Here is a 24,990-nt window from a genome sequence, read left to right on the forward strand (position 1 = left end):
CCTCTCTCAGACTCCCCGTCTGACTGACCTGTAATCCTAAACCATCCCCCTCATTTATGTATTCTAAACTCCACCCACCTCCCAGCACATCTAGTGTTCCAAGCAGGGAACCACCAAAGGTGCTCTGCCTCTCTCTAACCAAGGAGCTGCAATGTGGTTTTGCTGAACTACTCTATTGTGTGGGGTGCGAGTGTTGGAGCGTGGTCAGGAGCCTCCAACTTAACTGGATGGTGGGTCACCACACCTTAGGAGAAGGTGCAGTACCTCTGTGGCAACTGAGCCTCAGGGGTGCCACATTTGCTTATGCATTGAATGCAAGGCTGTCCTGCACCAAAGTTACATGCATCCTAATAAGCCTTTGAACCCATGTACTGGATGGCCACAGGAAAACCCACTTCACATTATTCATTTGGTACTCATATACTGTTTGTTCATGCAATCAATGCAAGGCCTGCCCTGCACCAAAGTTACACGCACCCCAATAAGCCTTTGAACCCACGTACTAGATGGCCATGTCATGATCCAGACCAGGTTTTGAGTCCTGCCTTTCCATGTTCACGGTCTGATCATTTCAGGGGTTAACTTTTCTCATCCACAGTCTGGTGTCAGGTTTGCTATTTAGCTCTGCTGCATCCTGCAGGCAGTGTCATCTATAGTTCTGCCTTCAGCATGTGTATCTGACTCTGGTATATCCTGATTAGTCCTGTTGTGATTCCTGACTTGCCCCCTGTCTGTTTATTCCCTCTGTCTGTCCTGACTCAGTGTTTCCCTCTAACTTTGCTGATTCCCTGGTTTTTATTTTGCTTGCATTCGGACCTGCTTCTGTCTTTTGTCTTTGTCTTATCCGTTTCCAATTGCTGCTGAACCCCTGGCTTGCTTCTGACCACGTGTACTGCTGTGACCTCTGGTACTTCTGCTCCTGGCTGTTTCTGACTCAGCTTGTCTGACCACTCTTTCGCCACCTGGTGGCGCTTATGCTGCTTCTCAGTGTTGCTATGCTGTGTGTGCAACCTCTCTTCTCTCACCAGCACCCTGTGGTGGAGGTTGCGCTATACTGCACAGCAGTAGCATGACATTATAGTTGACCTATACATTTAAAGGGGATTTTGCATTTTTATCTCTGATCATGGATCCGCTTTGTAACTTGGTGGATCAGGTGTCCAATCTGACCCAAATAATGCAGGATTTGTCAGAGGAACATAAGGCTCTTGCCTCCTCTCACAACCAACTCCAGCGGGAGCTTACTCAGACTGTTAAATCTTTAAGGGGTTCCATGACTATCTAACCCTACTGATGTGTCTTTACACTCACCTGAACCTATGGTCAGGCTCTCTGATTCTTTCTCTGGAGAGAAGTAGAGGTTTCTTGCATTCAGAGAAAATTGTAAGCTATTTTTTCCCCTAGATCTAGATCCTCTGGAGATTAGTCAATGGGTGGGGATAATTATTTCATTACTCCAGGAGGGGCCTCTAACCTGGGCTTTTTCTTTACCTGCTTCTGCCCCTGAATGCACATCTGTGGACAGTCTCTTTGAGGCTCTAGGACTGATTTATGATGAACCAGACCGGGTCAGGGTAGCAGAGGACATGATCATGGGACTCTGTCAGAGTAAACTCACTGCTTAACAGTATTGCTCTGAGTTTAGATGGTGGTGTACTGAGGTGTCTTGGGATGACTCTGCTTTGAGATGCCAGTTCAGGAGAGGACTTTCCGATCATCTCAAGGACGCGCTGGCCCTCCATCCGCCACCCATTTCCCTGGAGGAGGCCATGACCCATGCCATTCGTATGGACCAGAGGTTACGGGAGAGAGGAGTTATCCAGTGTGAGATTCCTGTATTGTCTGCCAAGTCTTAGGCTATGCCATTCACGGAGACTAAGGAGGTTGGTGCCACCAACTTCAAGGAGAAAGAGAGGAAGCGACGACGTGATGGGAAATTATGTTTTTATTGTGGAGATCTGGGACACTGGAAGAAGGACTGCCCCTCTTGTCAATCGAGTAACAAGCTGCCGAGTCTGGGTGATTGTCGAGGAGGTCACCCAGACTCTCAGATACCATTTTCATCATTTCAAAAAGTTTTGTTAGAGGTGGAACTGTGTTATGGAGGTTGTTTCGCATCCATTTCAGCTTTTGTGGACTGTGGATCTTTCATGAACTTAATTGACTCTAGTCTGGTGTCCAAGTTATTGTAATGTTAGGGAGAGTTAGGCTAGAGACTCCCATCCATATCATTGCCATCGATAAGACACCGTTGGCTCAAAATGTTACTAAATTTGTCTCTGAGGAGTTCCTCCTCAAGGTGGCTTCTTTGCACCAGGAACAAATTTCATGTCATGTTATGAATACTCTTCCTGCAGGACTGGTGTTGGGGTTCCCCTGGTTACAGAGGCATAATCCTGTTATAGGCTGGGGATCTCGTGATATTGTTAAATTGTCTAATTTCATAAGTGGTGATCACTAGTGTTGAGCATTCAGATACCGCAAGTATCGGGTATCGGCCGATATTCGCGGTATCGAAATTCCGATACGGAGTTTCGATACTTTTAGCATATCGAATATCAGCCAGTTTGATTCAGCCAATGAGGAATCCTCAGAAGTGTGGGAACATCCTGTTAGGCATGTAGGCATGTTATCTAATGGCATGGCTGTGATTGGCTGCTGAAATTATGTCATGATGCACTATAAAAGCCGCTGCCGCCGTCATTTAGGGTTCACTCTGCTGTGAATTCAGTTAGGGACAGGCTGCTGTTCAAGACTCTGAGGGACAGTTAGAGATAGCGATTTTCCAAATAATATTGTGCTTTACCCAGGCTACATTATCAATCATTGTAGCTTTCTTTTGCCTTGCAGCGCTGTTCACAGCTGTCTGCAAGGTCTGTGTGAGTGCAGCTCACGCTGTGTAGTGTGTCCTGCAGCCACCTGTGGTTGTAGGCCGCTCAGCGTGCGTCACTGCCTCATACATATTTTTCTTTTATTGCTGCTCATTTTTCATTAATTCTCCTATTAGTGTGCATCCATCCGTATCCATATACATTGGTTGCAAACACTATAGGAGTAGACAGCGGAGCCTTTCTGCAGCCTTTCAGTGCTAGTGCCCAGTTATCTGCACTGTTCTCGGCTGTCTGAGAGGTCTCTGTCTGTGAGTGCAGCTCACGTTGTAGTGTGTCCTGCAGCCACCTCTGGTTGTAGGCCGCTCAGCGTGCGTCACAGCCTCATACATAGTCCTTTTTTTGCTTTATTGCAGCTCATTTTTCCTGATTTTTTGCTCCTATTAGTGTGCTTCCATCCGTATCCATCTACATTGTTTGGTTGTAAATGCTATATAGGAGTAGATAGAGGAGCCTTTTTTCTGGCTTGTGCCCTGCAGCTGCAGCCAGATTAGTATTAGCCTATGTTTTGGAGCCTCATCTATTGCATTGTAGGTTACCTTCCTGCATTGTAATAGCTCCAAAAAGTTTGTGATACTATCGCTTTCACATCTTTGTTCACATCCTTTTTGTTTTTTGAAAAAAAAACACGTAAATAAAGTTCACCAAACACTCCTCATGACAGTTGTGTAGGCCACATTAGCTCATATTAAAGTGTAGTCCACACACTTTATACAATTAGTGTTTCTTATACCTGTTAGCAGCTGTTCAGGAATTAGCACACTAAGCCCCCCCTTTGTACTTTTTTGCCTATCTTTATAAGTCTACCAAGATGAAGAAGGCAGGGAGTAAGGCACGTGGTCGTGGGCATGGAGTTGCAGCAGGGAGAGGACGTGGGGATTCAGCAGGGAGAGGACGTGGGGATTCTGTGCCTGCCTGCAGGCACCAGTGACTCAGCATCCCCCAGTTTTACCAGGCAACAGTCCTTTATGCGCAGCTTCGTAGGACCTCGCCGTACCCCACTGCTGCGGGACGAACAAATTGAAGCCGTTGTCGGATGTATGGCAGCTAACGCATCGACTTCAATGACTTCCACATCCTCTCAGGGCCAGAGCACTGAAGAGCAACCTTCTGTCTCTTCACCACCTGCCAAATTGCCCAGGCAGTCAGAGAGCCCTGTACAGGAGCCATCTCATTCTCTACTTCTGTTCTCTGAATCTGTTGGCTTGGAAAGAGGGGGACAGCAAGCAGCATTCTAGAATGTGAAGAAGAGGGAGTATGCAGTGATGCGCAACTGCTTTGTCCCTCTGAATCTGAAGAGGCGGGTGGGCCAGTGCCTATGGTCAGCACACCTCAGTACGCATCAGATGATGAGACTCAGGTGCCACTTTCTGGTGTGTACGGTGCTGCCAAGACTACCCAGGAGAAGCAGGTGTTTGAAGAGGGGAGTGTAGATGATGAGGTCCTTGACCCATCATGGCGTGAGGAACATGAAGGTGGTGGGAGCAGCTCTGAGGAAGAGATTCCCTGAAAGGCCAAAACAGGAGGGAGAGGGAGGGGGCAGACTTGGTTGCCTGTAGCCTCCACTTCGGCACCCGTTAGGAGCATTCCTCTTCCAAAACCCAGAACAGGTGCTCCCAGGACTTGCAGTGCGTGGTCCTTTTTTGACACAGTTGCAGATGACATTTGCTTTGTCAAATGCAAGCTGTGTCATCAGAAAGTGAAAAGAGGGAAAAGTGCCAGCAACCTCAATACCACAAATATGTGGAAACATGTGCGGCTCAAGCACGTGGTAGAGTTACAAAGGCACACTGAAGACGTTGGCCAACCTACAGCACCACCTACCACCTCTTCAGCTCGTGTTGTAGCCTCTTCCTCCAGCTCACACACAGCTGGTTCGGATTCCTCACAGGATCGCCATGGAAGAACCTCTGGCACTGTTGTCCAGAGACCCAGTGACATTCCACCCACAGCACCACGTTCCCTGTCATCCTCACACTCCCAGGCCACTCTTCAGCCATCGGTAGCACAGACATGGGTGAAAAGGTGGGCATACTCGGCAAACCATCCCCGAGCACAGGCTCTGAATGCTGGCATTGCCAAACTACTGGCCCTTGAAATGCTCTCATTCAGGCTGGTGGAGACTGATACCTTCCGTAAATTCATGGCATTGGCAGTCCCACAATACACCGTGCCCAGCTGCTTTTATTTCAGCAGGCAAGCCGTCCCTGCCCTGCAAAAGCATGTGGAGGGAAAAATTAAACATGCGCTACTAAACGCCGTCAGTAGCAAGGTCCACCTGACCACCGATGCGTGGACCAGTAACCATGGACAGGGACGACACCTTTCCCTCACTGCCCATTGGGTCAATGTTGTGGAGCCGGGTACAGATCTTGAGAGTGGCACTGTACGTGTTCTGCCAACTCCAAGGATTGCAGGAATCCAGTCTGTACACATTGACTCCTCCTCATACTCCAGTTCCTCAGAATCAGCGCTGCAGGAGCCTGTTACGACCGATATGAGCACAGCCGTGGCCAAACGTCAACAGGCCGTACTGAAATTAATTTCTTTGGGGAATCGAAGCCACACAGTGCAGGAGCTCTGGAATGCCATCAAGCAGGAGAGCGACGTGTGGTTTGTGCCAGCGAATCTCCAGTCAGGCTTGGTAGTGTGTGACAATGGCCGAAATCTGGTGGCAGCTCTGGGCCTAGGCAACCTCACACACATCCCATGTCTGTCACATGTGCTCAACTTGGTTGTGCAGAGCTTTCTGAGGGACTATCCAGATCTTGATGCACTGCTGCACAAGGTCTGCATAGAGGGCGCTCACTTGCGGCGTTCCAGCATGGCAAGATCGCGCATTGCAGCTCTGCAGCGCCGATTCCGCCTTCCGGAACATCGCATCATATGTGACCTACCCACCAGGTGGAATTCAACGTTACATATGTTGGAACGGTTGTGTGAGCAGCATGCAGCAGTAATGGAGTACCAGCTGCATCAGGCGCAAACAAGTCGCACTGTGCGCTGGTCACACTTCAGCACCACTGAATGGGCCTCTCTGAAGGACATCTGCCTCGTTTTGCGTGCCTTCAATGATTCCACGTGGATGGCGAGTGCAGATGATGCACTAGTCAGCATGACTGTCCTCCTTATCTGCCTGCTTCAAAAAACACTGCAAGCACTAAGGGAGGAGGTTTTGGAAGAGGTGGAGGATGAGGAGTCACAAATGCCATCTGCTTCTGGACAGTCTGCACAACGTGGTTCCTCACAAAGGCCTAGGCAGGGGACACTTTGTGAGGAGGATGAGGAGGAGTCAATGGAGGAGGAAGACATCTCTCCAGAGGAGTGAGGTACACAATGCTCTAGTAGTCAGTATGTGCAGCAAGGGTGGGGTGATGCAGAGCAGGCAGAGATGACGCCTCAAGCAGGGGACAGCGTTTCTTGGGCAGTTGGGAGTCTGCAGCACATGGTTGATTTCATGCTGCAGTGCATGAGAAACGACCGTCGCATCGCCCACATTCTCAACACGGCTGATTATTGGGTGTACACCCTCCTAGATCCTCGCTACCGGGACAACTTACAAAGCCTCATAACACCGTTGAACCGGGAGCGTAAAATGCCAGAGTACCAAGACACACTGGTGCATTCCATCATGTTCTCCATTCCACCCGAGAGCAGTGCTGCTAGTGCTTTACAAAGCAGCTCTGTGCGTCGAGGCAGTGGAGGAAGCTCTGCACAAAGAGGGAGCAGAGGCAACGCCTCAGCACAAGGCAAGACCAGTATGGCCCAAATGTGGCAAAGTTTTGTGTGCCCGCCACAAATGTCTACACCATCACAAACGGCTCCAGTCAGCAGGAGGCAACGTTTCCGTCAGATGGTGACAGACTATATGTCTTGCCCTGTCAGTGTACTCCCAGATGGCTCTTCCCCCTTCAAGTTTTGGGTCTCTAAGCTGGATACATGGCCAGAGCTCAACCAGTATGTATTGGAGGTGCTGGCTTGCCCTGCTGCCAGTGTACTATCGGAACACGTCTTTAGTGCCGCAGGTGGTGTACTAACAGACCATCGCACGCGACTATCCTCCAATAACGGTGACCGGCTTACTTTTCTGAAAATGAACAAGGCCTGGATCTCGCTGAAATTTGCCAGTCCTCTTCCATAATAAATAATTGGTTGGCAACAGTATCCAGGTCTCCAGTTGTGTTCATGTTTCTACCACCTGAACTGTAATCACTGGGCTCCAACACCGCCAGTTGTTGCTCAGAAGTGCCGTCTGCACAGAAAAAAACACTAGCTCCTGTGTCAGTGGGGTTCAGTAACGTCAGCTGCTCCCCTGCTGTGTGTCCGGCAATATCTCCTGCTCCCTCCAAAATCACACTACATCAGATTTTAAACTTGCTCCAAGTAGGACTCAGCGTACTCCATGATTGATCCTGGGCTTCAACACTGCCAGTTGTTGCTCAGAAGTGCCGTCTGCACAGAGAAAAACACTAGCTCCTGTGTTAGTGAGGTTCAGTAACGCCAGCTGCTCCACTGCTGTGTGTCCGGCAAAGTTTCCTGCTGCCTCCACATTCAAACTACATCAGATATTAAACTTGCTCCAAGTAGGCCTCAGCGTACTCCATGACTGACCATGGGCTCCAACACCACCAGTTGTTACTCAGAAGTGCCGTCTGCACAGAGAAAAACACTAGCTCCTGTGTTAGTGGGGTTCAGTAACGCTAGCTGCTCCCCTGCTGTCTGTCCGGCAATATCTCCTGCTCCCTCGACATTCAAACTACATCAGATTTTACACTTGCTCCAAGTAGGCCTCAGCGTACTCCATGATTGATCCTGGGCTCCAACACTGCCAGTTGTTGCTCAGAAGAGCCATCTGCACAGAAAAAAAAAACTAGCTCCTGTGTTAGTGGGGTTCAGTAACGCCAGCTGCTCCCCTGCTGTGGACGGCAATATCTCCTGCTCCCTCCACATTCACCCTGCATCAGATATTAAACTTGCTCCAAGTAGGCCTCAGCCTAAACCCTGATGACCCTGGGCTCCAACACAGCCAGTTGCTACTCAAAAGTGCCGTCTGCACAGAGAAAAACACATGCTTCAGTGTTAGTGGGGCTCAGTAACGCTAGCTGCTCCCCTGCTGTGTGTCCGGCAATGTCTACTGCTGCCTCCACATTCACACTACTACTGATTTTTAACTGTGCTCCAATTAGGCCTCTGGCTCCACTGTCTCTAGTATTTACCCTGTCCTCCAACACCACCAGTTGCTGCTCAGAAGTGCCGTCTGCACTATCAACACTTGTTCCTGTGTTACTGGGGCTCAGTAACGTCAGTTGATCCCCTGATGTGTGTCCGGCAATGTCTCCTGCTCTGTCCACATTCCCACTACTAGTAGCTGACTTCCATCAGCTGGTTCTCGGCAGTGCCTTTGGCTGAGGTGCCTCCTTCTCGGTATCCGGATTCCAGCAACGTCTGCTGGTTCTTGGTAGTGCTTTCTAGCACAGGTACCTCCTGCTTAGTAACTGTGTTCCAGCACCGTCAGCTGGTCCACGGTTGTGCCATTCTCTCTTGTTCCTTCTGCTACCCATCCAGGTTCCAGTAGCGTCAGCTGGTTCTCGGCAGTTCCTCAGCCTTCTTGTACCTTCTGCTACTTTTCCAAGTTCAAGCTTTTGGAAATGGTTTTTGGTTATCACTCTGGATCTCCCTGACGACGACCCTGAAGACGACGACCCTGATGACCACCCCGAAGAAGACGACGACCACGAAAATGATGACCCTGAAGACGACGACCTGGAAGACCACCCCGAAGAAGACCAAAAAGATGACCATGAAGAAGATGACCAAGAGGACAAAGAACATGAAGACAAGCACCAAGATACAGAACAACAAGAGACAGAAGACCAAGAAGCAGAAGAACAAAAAGCAGAAGAACCAAAAGCAGAAGAACATTAAGCATAAGACTAAAAATCAGAGCAAAAGATATTATCTAAATTATAAGCAGAAGAAGACTAAGCAGTGTATGGGGGTGAGTCCATTCCTCCTCGTGGTGCCCCTGGAAAATGCCTGCTGCTGCAGGCCAAACTGAACGCGGACAAATCCTGTTGTAAATCTTTTGTGACAGGCAGAACGGAAGGTGTAATCTTCAAACTTTTATAGATAACAACTACAGGAATGCCTGTCACAAATAAGAATATGATGAAGAAGAAGAATAGGAAGAAGATGAAGAAGTAGAATATGAAGAAGAATAATAGTTGAATAAGAAGAATATGAAGAATGTGAAAAAAGAATAATAGGAAGAAGGTGAAGAAGAAGATGAATAAGGTGAAGAAGAAGTTGATAAAAAAGATGCTGCTGCTGCTGAGGATCATGAAGGTGAAAGTGTGGAAGAAGTAAAAAAGAAGGTGAAGAGCATGGAAGTAGTGAAACATACATATCTGACAAAATATATAAAAGGTTAACATAGTCAATATCTTTGTAACTCCGAACGTCTTTAAAAAAAAAATTTTATTCCTGCTATTCCATTTGATTGGGCTAAACCTCTATGCCTTTAATGTCTCCTCCACCTCCCCCAATACATTCTACATTATTCTTAGTTGTTTTTCTTCATGTAGAATTAACCTACAAGGAAAGAAAGGGTTTTTTTTAATTCCGATATTTCTGTCCCATTGACTTGCATTGGTTTCCGGTATCGGAATCGGCTATACCCGATAATTTTTGGGTATCGGTCCGATCCAATCCGATCCGATATTTCACGATATCAGATGGTATCGCTCAACACTAGTGATCACTATTTTCATGAATAATTTTAAATGCCACACTCTAAATACAGTTAATGCAAATAATTATTCATCTCTACTCCAGTTTCTGTTTTTATTTATCTTTTTCTTTGCTCCAATTTACAAAGTAGAAAAACAAAAACCATTTTTAGAGTCCTAGTGGTTCTTAAGTTTATCGGAACATCACCTCGTTGTTTTTATTCAAATAAAATGCTAATTCCCCTTTTGCTTTGTGTGTCCATTGAACCTCCAGGTGGCACATAGCAATGAAACAAATCACTCCTGTTCTGGAAACAACCTGTCAGCAGTTCACAGAGCCAATGAAATATGTATTTTTTGGACTGACAAGTTACATTTATTGTTCTTTCATCTTTTTTTCTTTCTTTTTCCCAGTCAATTTTATTTTTTACGTGTTACACACATACTCTTAGGAATTTATTTTAATGCATTCAATGTTTTATCTATTTTTTAATATCTTAACATGACCTTGTTCAAACGGACGTTTAACTGAACGTTGACAAATCATGTGCCCCTACTTAGCGTTTTTTTTTTCCAAAAGACCACATATATAACCCCCAGAGGTATACTAAGCATCTATTAGGTTATGTCCTGTAGAAGAAGTCAAGGATAACTTTGAAATGTGTTGACTTACAACTATTTTATAAATTTAATATATGATTACATGATGTCCTGGAATTCCATCAGCAGCGCAGTCCACACAAATCTTTCCTGAAACAGCATTATTTTGGTCTGACAACCCATGTCCTGCAGCAGCTATCTTTTGCTATTTGAATGGGTGCAAACTTGCAACCATACAACGTGAGTGTATACTCTTGCATCCCTTCGTTGTTTACCAATTAAGACCAGTTACCTATTTTACGCTTGTTTTGCTTCCTAGCTGTCCTGCTAGGATTTTAAACACTGCAACTGTCAGGCCTTGTAGTAGTACTGACTGCGTGAAGCAAAAGACAGACTCACTAAAACTGTCAGGCTGATGGAGATGGATGTTCAATGTCAGCCAACTAAAGAAAGGAGTTCATTTTCTCCTTAAGGGTATGTTCACACTGGGCGTTTTTGCTGCATTTTTTATGCTAATTTTCTGCTGCCTTTTACTGTACCAGGAAAGTCTATGTGATTTCAGAAATCTCATGCGCACACATTGTTTTTTTTGTCATCAGGATTTTGTGCTTTGCTGCTTTTTTTGGACATAGAGCATGTCACTCCTTTCAGCATTTTTGCAGCGTTTTTCACCCATTGGCTTGAATAGGTGTTGAAAAAATGCTGCCAAAACGCAGGTATCATGACCAAGTATGTCGAGTACGGTTTCTCCCCTTGGCAACCCCAATCCAAACCCCAGTCGCACCAGCATGCCAACCCTTTAAATAAAAACGCTACAATTTAACTTCTTTGGATAATTTAGACCACAGCGGCCAATTTTTTTAACAAACAACAGCATATAACAATATGAGGGGAGGGTTCTTGGAGCTAAAAGATCTGGCTTAAAATCTGGCAAAACAAATGAAATTTGACCATCATGTTATCCTCAGCCGTCCATCACCAGCTCGAGGGCACTGTACATCCCGCTCCAGGAAGAGTAACCACCAAAACTCCCGGGGTACATCCCTGTCCAGAGCCCATAACCAAATGCCAGATCAACCCCAAAACATTTCAAACTGCCTGGAATTTTACTTACAATTCCTTCCCTGACGAATCAACGTCAACTCCAAGAACCCCACCCCCGCCAACCCTGCCACTGACAAAAACATGCAAAATTATATATATATATATATATAATACATTCATCTACATGTGCTATACCTACATACGCGCCTGCTCATCTTTCAATTTCTTGGTTTTTTTTATGCAACCTGTCCACTTGCCATGTACCACACCAGACAGGGAAGGGTGGGTGGTTCTTTCAGTCTTGGCTCCCAGGTTGGAATGGCGGTTTTCCCGCACTTTCTTCCCACTACCCCTAGCAGCCCCCTCCTAAAACTCCTCCCACTCCCCCTTTTTAACCAGTCACATCTTCAGAGACAATAACAAGTTTGAAAAAACCTCCCAGCCCATCGCAGTTATGCGGGGCTTTCCTCAGGCTGTGCCCTACTCCCACCCCCATCTTGACTGCGTATGGCGAGTACGGTTTCTCCCCTCGGCAACCCCAATCCGAACCCCATCCGCACCAACACGCCAAACCTTTAAATAAAAACACTACAACTTAACTTCTTAGGATAATTTTGGCCACAGCGGCCAATTTTATTAACAACCAATAACATATAACAAAAATTAATAATATAATCGGTATGTAAAATATGAGGGGAGGGTTCTTAGAGCTAAAAGATCTGGCTTAAAATCTGGCAAAACAAATGAATCTCGACCACCATGTTAGCCATCCATCACCAGCTCGAGGGCACTGTTCATCCCATTCCGGGAAGACTAACCACCAAAACTCCTGGGGTAAAACCCTATCCAGAGCCCATAACTAATCAACCCCACACCATTTCAAACTGCCTGGAATTTTACTTACAATTCCTTCCCCGACCAATCAGCGTCAACTCCAAGAACCACACCCCCCGCCAACCACGAGCAGCCCTGACTACCTCAGGCTTGTGAGTGCCCCAAAGCCACCAATACCCTTGCAATCCCTTCCTGTATTGCCAATGCCCACAAATCAATTCCTATCGCATTTAAATGAACCCCATCTTCCAACCAAAAATTACCAACACCCGATTCCAATTCAAAATGCCTGACGCTGAAACCCCCATTCCTGGATACAAAACCCAATACTGCCCTATTTAATTTCACCCTAGCCCTATTATTCCCTTTTAAATACCTAGCCTGTCTCCACTTTTGTCTACGTACAATATCCGACCACACAGTCAACACACCCGGAAAAGACGTCCACAACCTCAGAAAGTCAAAGCGTATGTCCCTGATTAATTCCCTAACAGGCCTAACCCCTAAATCATTACCGCCCGCATGCATAACAAGAATGTCAGGTGATCTATTCACGTGAGTTGCCCTGGAATACTCTGGTAGGACCCTATTCCAAACCATCCCTCTAAGTCCTAACCAACAAATCACCACCTGCTCCCTCTTAAAACCCAATTGCCTACCATCTGGCCTTACGTCAGCTTGCAGCACCCCCCAATGCACGTACGAGTGTCCAAAGATCCAGGCTAGTAAGGGGTCGCCACCTGAAAATACATACAACAAGCAATTTGCAAACCAATTTCCTAACATTCTACCATCATAATTAATGATGTACATACAATAAATAACGATCATAACTCCACCTGCCAATTCTCCTGATCGCATCTGCATCAAAACCAAGATTATCAGCCTCTGAAGCAGCCCCGATCCTAAAAGAATGCGACCCATACATACCCAGGTGGAAGACCCAACTCTAGCAGTCCCTTCTTCAAGACCGTGATAAACTGAAAACACTCCTGGCACCAACTCTCGAAAACGCTCCCACTGAAAATGAGACAAAGCATCCGCTATTGAGTTTTGTACACCCGGCACATGCGCCGCAGAAATCCAAGCATTCAACCAAAACCCTAACTAACCTAATCACAGGGGGAGATGAAGCTGACAAGCTGTTAATTACTGAAACTACACTCGAATTGTCACAATGAAATCTAACTCTCCGGTTTCTAAATATTGCACCCCAGACTGAAACCGCTATGACAATTGGAAACAATTCTAACAAGGCCAGGTTTTTGGTAAGGCCCGATGCCTTCCATGCGTCTGGACAATGCGCAACACTCCACCTCCCTTTACAATAGGCCCTGTAACCAAAACTGCCCGCTGCGTCTGTGTAAATCTTAGTCAAAGTTGCTCAAGGTCTCCCTCTGCATCAACGACCGACCATTGTAACTGCCACACGATCAAATCCTCCCTATGCTGCTTATTCAAACAAATTAAATTGTGCTCAGCCATCACTCCTGCAATCATCCCCAGACAGCCTTCAGCAAAATATTCGACCCATGGGCATGATCCTGCATGCAAAATTCAATCTGCCCAACAACGACTGCAACTCTTTCAACGTCACTTTCCATAGTTTTCTCATCCTATTCACCTCCTGTCTAAGCAACGACAATTTGATCTCTGGTAAGCAACACTCCATCCTTTCTGAATCAATTATTATACCCAAGAAACTTATAATGGTACTAGGGCCTTCAGTCTTCTCCATTGCCAACCGCACACCAAAACGCTCTACCACCCACACCATGGCGGCCAACGCATACCCACACAACAAAGAATCCAAGGGACCTATAAAAAGAAAATCATCCAAGTAATGGTTGATAGATTGCATGCCTGCAACATCCCTCACAACCCACTCCAGAAAGGAACTAACAGTCTCAATGAACAAGAAATTGCGCAACCAGGGGAAGAGTCTTGAGGAGATCATTTGCATATTCCCAGTGCCTTCTGGGATAAGTGAAGAGTCTCCGAGCTCAACGATCACTGGGGTTTGGCCGTTGCAGCTGAAAAGAGGAAATCGGAAAACCAGGGGAAGAGTCTTGAGGAGATCATTTGCATATTCCCAGTGCCTTCTGGGATAAGTGAAGAGTCTCCGCGAGCTCAACGATCACTGGGTTTTGGCCGTTGCAGCTGAAAAGAGGAAATCGGAAAACCAGGGGAAGAGTCTTGAGGAGATCATTTGCATATTCCCAGTGCCTTCTGGGATAAGTGAAGAGTCTCCGCGAGCTCAACGATCACTGGGGTTTGGCCGTTGCAGCTGAAAAGAGGAAATCGGAAAACCAGGGGAAGAGTCTTGAGGAGATCATTTGCATATTCCCAGTGCCTTCTGGGATAAGTGAAAAGAGGAAATCGGAAAAACCGCGCGCCGGTCGGCGCGCAAATTTTGGCTAATCTTTCATTGTTTTTAAGAAATCTCAAGATGGAAGAGGCCAGGAGCCATTTGGTGAGCTGCATTTCTTGCTACATGTTCACAGACTTACCAGTGGAAAAGCCAAACTTCACATGCCACAAATGCAAGCTTGTGTCCCTGTTGGAGGAAAAGTTGCAAAATCTCGAAGAGAGGTTAGCTACGTTGAAGATCATTAAGGAAGGTGAAGAGTTCTTAGACAGAGCAGAATTATCTCTTCATGTTACAGAAAGAGAAGAAATTCGAAGTGCACCTGAAGAAACAGAGGAATGGAGACATGTGACCCAGAGAAGCAGGAGGATCGGGAGGCGGTCAGCACCCATACTGCTCAGAAACCAGTACCAGGCTCTCACGCAGGAAAACGATGAAGAAATACATCAGGATAAGACTTTGCCAACAAACAGCAACCTTGTACGCCTTCAGAGTCCTCCTGGATGGAGAAAGAAAAATGTTGTGAAGAAGAAACGGAGAGTGGTGGTCATGGGGGATTCCCTGTTGAGAGGAACAGAGGCCGCTATCTGCAGACCGGATATAACCTCAAGAGAAATGTGCTGTCTTCCAGGTGCAAAAATTAAAGATGTGTCTGACAGGATATCAGGACTCTTCAGACCTACAGATGACTACCCATTCCTGCTACTACATGTGGGGACAAATGACACCGCAAGAAACGACCTGGAAACCATCTGCAGAGACTTTGAAGACTTAGGCAAGAAAGTGAAAGAACTGGGAGCGCAGGTGGTCTTCTCTTCCATCCTCCCAGTGGATGGCCATGGAACAAGGAGGTGGAATAAGATTCTGCAGGTGAACAACTGGCTACGTCGATGGTGCCGTCAGCAATGATTTGGATTTCTGGATCACGGAGTGAACTACTTATATGATGGACTACTTGCTAGAGATGGGGTGCACCTTACGAAGACTGGAAAGCATGTATTTGGAAGTCGCCTTGCTACACTTGTAAGGAGAGCTTTAAACTAGAACAACATGGGAAGGGAAGAAAAAGACCAGAAAAAGCCATACACCTGACAAATGCTATTGAGAACTCTGCTATTAGAAGTGGAAAGGAAGAACAAAGACGAAAGAATCTAATTAATAAAAATATTGGAGAAAGAGAAACCAATCACAAACTAAAATGTTTCTATACTAATGCACAAAGCATGGGCAACAAACAAGGAGAATTGGAACTACTAACACAGGAAAAGAAATATGATGTCATTGGAATCACTGAAACTTGGTGGGACAATACACATGATTGGAATACAAGACTAGAAGGATACAACTTATTTGCAAGAAACAGACTTGATAAACGAGGAGGAGGTGTCGCATTGTATGTTAGAAACGCGTATATCTGCACAGAGATTGAAGCTTCAGAGACTGGGAGTTCTGTGGAAACTGTTTGGGTAAGAATACAAGGACAGAACAATGGAAAGGACACCATTGTAGGCATTTACTACAGGCCGCCTGTGCAAGCTGAAGATATGGATGAACTCTTTATGCATCAAATGGCCAAGTTCTCCAAAAAATATGACATAGTTGTCATGGGAGATTTCAACTATCCAGACATTTGTTGGGAATCTCTCTCAGGCAAAACTAACAGGTCAAGGAAATTCTTATCCTCTCTAGCTGACAACTTTATCTTCCAAAAGGTAGGGGAGAAAACAAGGGGAACTGCTACCTTGGATCTAATCCTTATAAACAGGGAGGAAATGGTTGAGGAGGTAAAAGTGGCTGGAACCCTAGGAGGTAGCGACCATGCTATTTTAGAATTTTGGATAACTAGAGGCGGAAGACCTGTGAAGACTCAGACGTCAAGGTTAGATTTCAGAAAGGCAGATTTTAAGGGATTCAGAAAGATAATTGGAGGGATCCAATGGCTGGATATCCTTAAAGACAAAAATGTCCAGGAAGGATGGGAAATCTTGAAAAATGAAATTCTCAAAGCACAGTTGTTAACAATTCCGAAAAGAGGGAAGAATAGGAAGCATTTAAGGAAACCAGGATGGGTGAACACAGAACTTAAGCACATGCTAAAAAGGAAGAAAAAAATGTTTATAAAATGGAAAGAGGGAGGCATATCTAAAGAAGAATATAATGCTATCTGCAGAACCTGCAGGGCACAAATCAGATTAGCTAAAGCTGAAAATGAATTGAGGCTTGCAAGAGATGTCAAAAGCAATAATAAAGGATTTTGGGGATATGTCAAAAGTAAAAAAAGTCAAAGATGCTATAGGATTTTTACAGGATGAAAATGATGAAATGGTAAGACAGGATGTTGAGAAGGCTGAACTTTTAAATTCCTATTTTGCATCTGTTTTCTCTCAGAAAGGAAATGTAACACCAACTGTTATTCACTGTCCTATTAAGGGAATAGAAGAATCCAGGATATCTATAAACAGAAAGATAGTGAGGAAACACTTAGCTAACCTAAATGAATTCAAGTCTCCAGGTCCAGATGAATTACACCCCAGAGTACTGAAGGAGATAGCAGAAGAAAATTTTGAACCCCTCTCCATAATCTTTGAAAATTCTTGGAGAACAGGAGAAGTGCCAGAAGACTGGAGAAGAGCAAATGTTGTTCCTATCTTCAAAAAGGGGAAGAAGGTGGACCCAGGCAACTATAGGCCGGTGAGTCTGACTTCTATACCAGGAAAGATCTTTGAACAAATTATTAAACAACATGTATGTCAATACCTGGATAAGAATGAAGTGATCAAACAGAGTCAGCATGGGTTTGTAACTAATAAGTCATGTCAGACTAACTTAATTTCCTTCTATGACGGTATCACTGATTGGGTGGATCAAGGAAATGCTGTAGATATAGTATATCTTGACTTCAGCAAAGCATTTGACAAAGTCTCTCATACAATCCTTATTGAAAAAATGACTAAGTATGGAATGGACAAGGCAACTGTTAGGTGGATTCATAACTGGCTTAGTGATCGGAGCCAAAGAGTGGTCGTAAATGGCTGCACATCCAGTTGGAAGAATGTCTCAAGTGGGGTACCACAGGGCTCTGTCCTGGGCCCTGTATTGTTCAACATCTTTATCAACGATTTAGATGAAGGAATTGAGGGTAAACTGATTAAATTTGCTGATGACACAAAGCTAGGAGGGATAGCTAATACTAGAGAAGAGAGAGAGAGGATTCAAAAAGATTTAAATAAACTGGAGAAGTGGGCAGCAACTAACAGAATGGTTTTTAACAGGGAGAAATGCAAAGTATAGATCACAGACTGAATATGAGTCAACAGTGTGATGCAGCAGCAAAAAAGGCAAATGCAATTCTAGGATGTATTAACGGAAGCATACAGTCTAGATCACGTGAAGTCATTATTTCCCTCTACTCCTCTTTGGTCAGACCTCATCTGGAATATTGTGTCCAGTTTTGGGCACCACATTTTAAAAAAGACATCAACAAACTGGAGCAAGTTCAGAAAAGAGCGACCAGAATGGTGACCGGTCTGCAAACCCTGTCTTATGAGGAAAGGTTGCAGGATTTGGGAATGTTTAGTTTGCAAAAGAGAAGACTGAGAGGAGACTTAATAGCTGTCTACAAATATCTAAAGGGCTGTCACATTGTAGAAGGATCAACTTTATTCTCATTTGCACAAGGAAAGACTAGAAGCAATGGGATGAAACTGAATGGGAAGAGACACAGATTAGATATTAGAAAAAACTTTTTGACAGAGTGATCAATGAGTGGAACAGGCTGCCACGAGAAGTGGTGAGTTCTCCTTCAATGGAAGCCTTCAAACAGAGGCTGGACAGACATCTGACTGGGATGATTTAGCGAATCCTGCTTTGAGCAGGGGGTTGGACCAGATGGCCCAGGAGGTCCCTTCCAACTCTACGATTCTATGATTCTATGATTCTAACCCATTGGCAAACATCTATCAAGATAGTAACCGCCGTTCCAAAAACAACCCAACAATGGAATACTGGCCGGATGAACCAGCAGTAATCTAAAGGCCGATTCTATGTCAGTTTTGCTAACAAAGCCCCTGAGCCATTACTGTGCACCCACTGCACTGCTGTATCAAATGAGGTATACTCCACCGAGCACAAATCCTGGGCAATACCATCATTAACCGACAGCCTTTTTGGGTATGATAAATGCTGAATCAAATGAAATTTGTTCCGCTCTTTTTTAGGCACGATTCCCAAAGGGGAAATAATCACCCCCGTGACTGGCACACTCGGGAATGGACCCACCATCCTACCCAGCTTCAATTCCCTTTTTAATTCAACATTAACTACCTCCGAATGTAACATCGCAGACCGCAAGTTTTTAACCGAAAAAGGAACCACATGACTGGGAGGAGGAATCATAAAATCTTCAGCAAAATCATTTCGAATAACACTACCCTTCGCCTGATATGGGTACCTATTTAGAAAGGGGACCCTTCTAGAAGTCTCACTGGGCTCTCCCCTTGACTGGTACCCACAAAGGGCTTTCCCTTCCCCTTCTTGAAACATTTTGAAGCTCCAAGGGAGCTCCCGTTACAGTGGGAACAAACGTGCTTAAACTTATAGCTGTTCCCGTATTTGCACTGGTCATCACTAAACTGCCAGCATGTTCCAGATTTTTCCTTTCCTGCCTGGGACCCCTGACTACCACTTCCGTGTCCTGCCTGCTAATTGCCACTACCCCCACTCCCGTGAAAGGACTGCCTATACCTGACTGGAGCCATAACCTTCAGCCAAAGCACAATATCCTTCTGATCTGGTCTATGCACGTCAGTGTGTTTTCACGTGTTTTTACCCGGACACACGGACCGCAAAATGTGCCGCACACGTGCACACTGAGAACAGTGTACACTGTCCTCCGTGTGCACGGATGGCCGCCAGGGAAGTAGCGCGACTGTAAGCTGCTGTTCCCCGGCTGTCATTCATTCTCCCCTGCTCTGCTGGCAAGCAAAGGAGAATGAATGAATAAAAAACAGACCTGCTGTGACCTCTGGATCGTGGAAGAATGCAAGTGATGAAGTCACGGAAGTTCAAGCTGTGACACAGTGACCTCATCACTTGCATTCTCCCACGGACGAGAGGTCACAGCAGGTCAGTTTTTCATTCATTCTCCTCTGCTCATGATGATCACGGCAGAGCAGGGGTGAATGGATGACAGCCGGCTTCAGCACCAGCCGCCTGGTGACAGCGGCTTACAGTAGCGTTTCTTCCCCGGCAGCCGCCCATGGGGTCCTGATGTGGCACACGGGTGGCACACGGTTGCCACACATGTGCCACACGTTAACAAATTAAGAGAATAGTATATGCACACAAATAGGGATCACCATACACTAATATAGTCAAAAATCAAATTTTATTATAGTGAACACAACAAGCAAACACTTAGTTTAAAAACAATTAAAATGTCTGAACTCACAGACACACATAGACAAACAAAAACAATGGGTCATATTAATAGACAGTTAAATACTGTGGGCCCCAGAATTAACCATTTAATCAAAAAACAAATATCTACTGAATTTCAATATCTGGGATTTAACACCACAGGTTAACAATCCCAATCTTATTCATTGTCATAATATCATGGTGTTAATACAAATATACCAGAATATCTACATATCAAGTCCTATAGGGAAACACTGTGATTGCATAAGGGATACACAGGCAAAATAAATGCCATGTGTATGCATCAAATTCTCAACATGTTACCACTAAATCAAATACAAGAAAATAGGGACAACATAACCCCTTTCCCTAACATGATATCACCTGGTTTCTGAGGACAAGCAGACCAGGTGATATCATGTTAGGGAAAGGGTGGGGTTGTTGCTATAGAGGGCATGTTTGGAGTAGAGTAGGAGGTTACGACTAGTTCTCATTTCAATGCCATAACACCCCCCCCTTGGACGTTCTGTTCAGAATATCTAGAAAACCGTGCAAACTAGTGACAGAAAGTAAATTACTTATTGTCATAATTCTGCAGCCCAGATATGTACTGAGATTATGTGAAAAGCCCAGATAACCCATTTAAAATACATTTTTGCTATATGAAGGGATTAAAAAAAATGTGAAATATTTAAATGTGTATGATTTATTTATTTTAGTACATTTCTCAGAGAATCCCTTTAATGATGGAGGCAGTACTTTATGTGGGGAAAACCTAGTGACAGGTTTCCTTTAACCCCTTACAGACATCAGACGTACTATCCCATCCATGGTACCCGGATACCCAGGATACCCAGGATAGTACGTCTAAGCTATCAGCGGCACTCCCGTGACTACTCCTGACACCTGGCACTATGTGTCAGAAGTAGTCACGGACCGCCCCCGGCACGTTAACCCCTGGAACACTGCTATCAAACATGATCACAGTTTACCGAGGGCTTAGAGAAGCATCTTGTCCCACAAAAAACAAGCTGCCACACAGTGTTATCAGTGAAAAAATAAAAAAGTTATAGCTTGCAGAATAAAGCAATGCAAAAATAATTATTTTTTATATAAAATTGTTTTCATTGCATAAAAAGTGCCAAAACATAAAAAAGACATAAATGAGGTATCGTTGTAATCATACTGGCCCGAAGAATAAAACCGCTTTATCAATTTTACCATATGTAGAACGGTGTAAACGCCCCCCAAAAGAAATTCATGAATTGCTATTTTTTGTTCATTCTGCGCCCTAAAAATCAGAATAAAAAGCAATCAAAATATGTCACGTGCCTGAAAATGGTACAAATAAAAATGTCAACTCGTCCCGCAAAAAATAAGACCTCACATGACTCGGTGGGTCAAAATATGGAAAAATTAAAGTTCTCAAAATGTGGTGATGCAAACCTAGGGTTAGGGTTAGGGCTAGGGTTAGGGCTGAGATTAGAGTTAGGGTTGAGATTAGGGTTAGGGTTAGGGCTAGGGTTAGGGCTGAGATTAGGGTTAGGGGTGTGTTGGGGTTAGGGTTGGCGTTAGAATTGGGGGATTTCCACGCAACATGGCGTCTGATCTCAATTCCAGCCAAGTCTGCATCCAAAAAGTCAAACGCTGCTCCTTCCCTTCCATGTTCTGCCATGTGCCCAAACAGTGTTTTACCCCCACATATTGGGTATCAGCCTACTCAGGACAACTTGCAATACAACTTTTGGTGTCCAATTTCTCCTGTTACCCTTGGGAAAAAAAAATTGGGGACTAAAAGATCATGTTTGTGGAAAAAATATGATTTTTTTATTTTCACGCCCGGGCGTTATAAACTTCTGTGAAGCACTTGGGGGTTCAAAGTGGTCAACACACATCTAGATAAGTTCCTTGGTGGTCTAGTTTCCAAAATGGGGTCACTTGTGGGGGGTTTCCACAGTTTAGGTACATCAGGGGCTCTCCAAAGGCAACATGACACCCGCAGACCATCAAAGTCTGCATTCCAAAACATCACTACTTCCCTTCCCAGCTTCCAGCCAATTTTGCATTGAAAAAGTCAAACGGCGCTCCTTCCCTTCTGAGTTCTGCCATGCGCTGAAACAGTGGTTCTCTCCCACATATCAGGTATCAGCGTACTCAGAACAAATTGCACAATAACCTTTCTAATCCAATTTCTCCTGTTACCCTTGGTAAAATAAAAAAAATTGGACCTGAAGTAATTTTTTTGTGAAAAAAAAGTTAAATGTTCATTTTTTTAAACATTCAAAAAATTCCTGTGAAGCACCTGAAGGGTTAATAAACTTCTTGAATGTGGTTTTGAGCACCTTGAGGAGTGCCGTTTTTAGAATGGTGTCACTTTTGGGTATTTTCTATCATATAGACCCCTCAAAGTGACTTCAAATGTGATGTGGTCCGTAAAAATAAAATGGTGTTGCAAAAATGAGAAATCACTGGTCAAATTTTAACCCTTATAACTTCCTAACAAAAAAATTTTTAGTTCCAAAATTGTGCTGATGTAAAGTAAACATGTGGGAAATGTTATTTATTAAGTTTTTTGTGTGCCATATCTCTGTGATTTAAGGGCATAAAAGTTGGAAAATTGCAAAATTTTCAAAATTTTCAAAATTTTCACCAAATTTCAGCTTTTTTCACCAATAAACACAAGTTATATCAATGATATTTTACCACTAACATGAAGTACAATATGTCATGAGAAAACAATATCAGAATCACTGCGATCCATGGAAGCGTTCCATAGTTATTACCTCATAAAGGGAAAGTGGTCAGAATTGTAAAAATTGGCCCGGTCATGAACATGCAAACCACCCTTGGGGGTAAAGAGGTTAATCTCTCTGTTAACTTATAAATTGTCCTACTGCTAGGGTCAGGTGACATTGCTAAAAAGTCAGTAAAACCAGAAAGTATGTATATATGCTCATTTTTGACAGACAGCATTTTTATGCTTCATTTGTTTGAACTTCTGATTTTTCTTTTATTTTCAGATACAGCTTCTGGCAGAGCGCTCTGAGGTAATGAGGACAAAAATTTCACGCATGGTGGCAGTCATAGTCTTACTTTTCACAGTCTGTTGGGGTCCAATTCAGCTGTACATCCTGTTTCAAGCATTTAGTACTTCCTTCAAACGTGACTATTACACCTACAAAGTAAAGATTTGGGCTCACTGCATGTCCTACACAAATTCATCTATTAATCCAATTGTTTATGCCTTCATGGGTGCCAATTTCCGTAAAGCCTTCAATAAGGTTTTTCCATTCCTCTTCAACCAACGAGTGGGCAGCACTGGGGTAGCTAATGCTAATGCCAACACAGAGATGCATTTTGTCTCCTCTGGAACTTAGAAGACTGAACAAACACCACATCAAAGACATTATTTGGATTGCATCTACCTAAAAAATGGTCATATTAGAGTCTCGGGAAGCAATGTTAGCAGATATTACATGTTAATATTAAAAGCCTTAGTTATCAATGAACTCTGCATGGTGTTCCTGGATGAAAGGGTGTATAGGACAATGATCCTTTTTAACAATCAGAAGAGGAATTTATGTGGATTTCTGGTACACTCTACTGAAAAAGGGTCTCAAAAGGTAAAAAATTGGACTCCTAACTAGTGATAAGTAGAGTTGAGCAAAACGGGTCGGTCAAATTCAAAAATAGCCAACTTTAGCTAAAGTCGGGTTTCGCCGATTGAAACCCGACCATAGCGTGAGGTCGGCCATAAGGTCGCCGATCAGAGTGCCAAAGTCGCATTTCAAATAATGCTTCCAGCGTCTTTTCTCAGCCAATGATGGAGGACGCACACTGTGGCAATGCGATGACATGGGCAGTGGCCACCACTATCTTAGAGAAGGGCATTGAAGTGATTGGCTGGCTTTGTGTGGTGTCACAGTGGGTATAAAAGGCTGTGACCGCCATCTTACTTCTGCCGATCTTAGAATAGGGAGAGGTGCTGCTGCTGATTCTGAACAGGGAGATGGCGCTTTTCACTGTACAGTTAAGGCCCCTTTACATTTAGTGATGCACCAGCGATCCCGATAACGATACGACCCGGTCAGGATCGCTGGTGCATCACTTACTGGTCACTAGTGAGCTGCCACACAGGCAGATCTCACAGCGATGCAGCAGCGATTTAGCGGTCGTTACTTACCTTTCAGACGTGGCGATCCTGACGTCCTCCCGCCCGCGTCCACGCGTCGCTCGTCGGCGCCAGCAGGAAGCCCAGCAGGAAGCACCCGATGAGAAATGGAGCTGCGCGATCTCGCGCGATCAGCGATGGACAGCGGGGGAGCCGGTCGGAGGTAAATATCACACATAGCGGTATCGCTAGCGATATCGCTGCTGCGTAACCAAATCGGTGATGCTTTAGCGATATTGTTAGCGATATCGCTATGTGTAAAACCCCCTTTAGTGTGCAGTGAAAGGGGAGGATTTTTGCTGTGTGCAGCAGCGCTGGTGGTGATTAGGTTGCCTTTTAAGGCTACCTGCTAGCTGCATTGCTGTGTGCACACTGCTGTTCAAACTGCTTTTTTCAAAGCACTCCAACTTTTATTATTTTGTCCTGGTGATTTACAGAGCGTTCTTTTTTTCACACATCGTAAAGCGGTGTACGCTCCTCACACACTACTGTGTACCTGCAGATATCACGGACAAATAGAAGCTATCTGGGTGTGACTCTGGAAGAAAAAGCCGAGGAGTTTTTCTGTTTTTCCAGACCTACACCTTAGAGAGCTGTCCGCTTTTCAAACAGTTTCGTATATCTGCTGTTTGATTATGGTCAAAACTAGACAGAGACAGCGTGTGTCAGTCCCTATACAAATAGATGGAGACTGACAATTTTCCATACAGACACCGTGTAGCGGTGTACGCTCCTCACACACTACCGTGTATCGCCTTGTATCACGGACAAATAGAAGCTATCTGTGTGTGACTCTGAAAAAAAGCCGAGGAGTTTTGATCACAGTCTAAACTAGACAGAGACAGCATGTGTCAGTCCGTATAAAATTAGATGGAGATTGATAATTTTCCATTCACACACTGTATAGAGATGTCCAATTCTCAAACAGTATTGTATATG

General features: G+C 44.7%; 1 protein-coding gene across 2 annotated transcripts in view; it reads left to right on the forward strand.

Annotated features, from left to right (window-relative positions):
- Window positions 1-23,389, forward strand: part of KISS1R (KISS1 receptor) — a 291,499-nt gene extending 268,110 nt beyond the window's left edge. Inside the window, exon 2 of one of the 2 annotated variants that reach the window (XR_012220476.1) lies at window positions 22,901-23,035. Coding sequence is in view for 1 of the 2 variants with exons in the window: in XM_073546900.1 (XP_073403001.1) it covers window positions 22,901-23,257 (357 nt within the window). In the remaining variant the exon portion in view is untranslated. Of the gene's footprint in view, window positions 1-22,900 lie in introns of both variants that reach the window. The other variant, XM_073546900.1, reaches the window with a different exon arrangement.
- The last annotated feature ends 1,601 nt before the right edge of the window (window positions 23,390-24,990 follow it).

This window comes from Dendrobates tinctorius, unplaced genomic scaffold (assembly GCF_039654945.1).
Source record: "Dendrobates tinctorius isolate UK_male_01 unplaced genomic scaffold, ASM3965494v1 ptg000011l, whole genome shotgun sequence".
Taxonomy (NCBI): domain Eukaryota; kingdom Metazoa; phylum Chordata; class Amphibia; order Anura; family Dendrobatidae; genus Dendrobates; species Dendrobates tinctorius.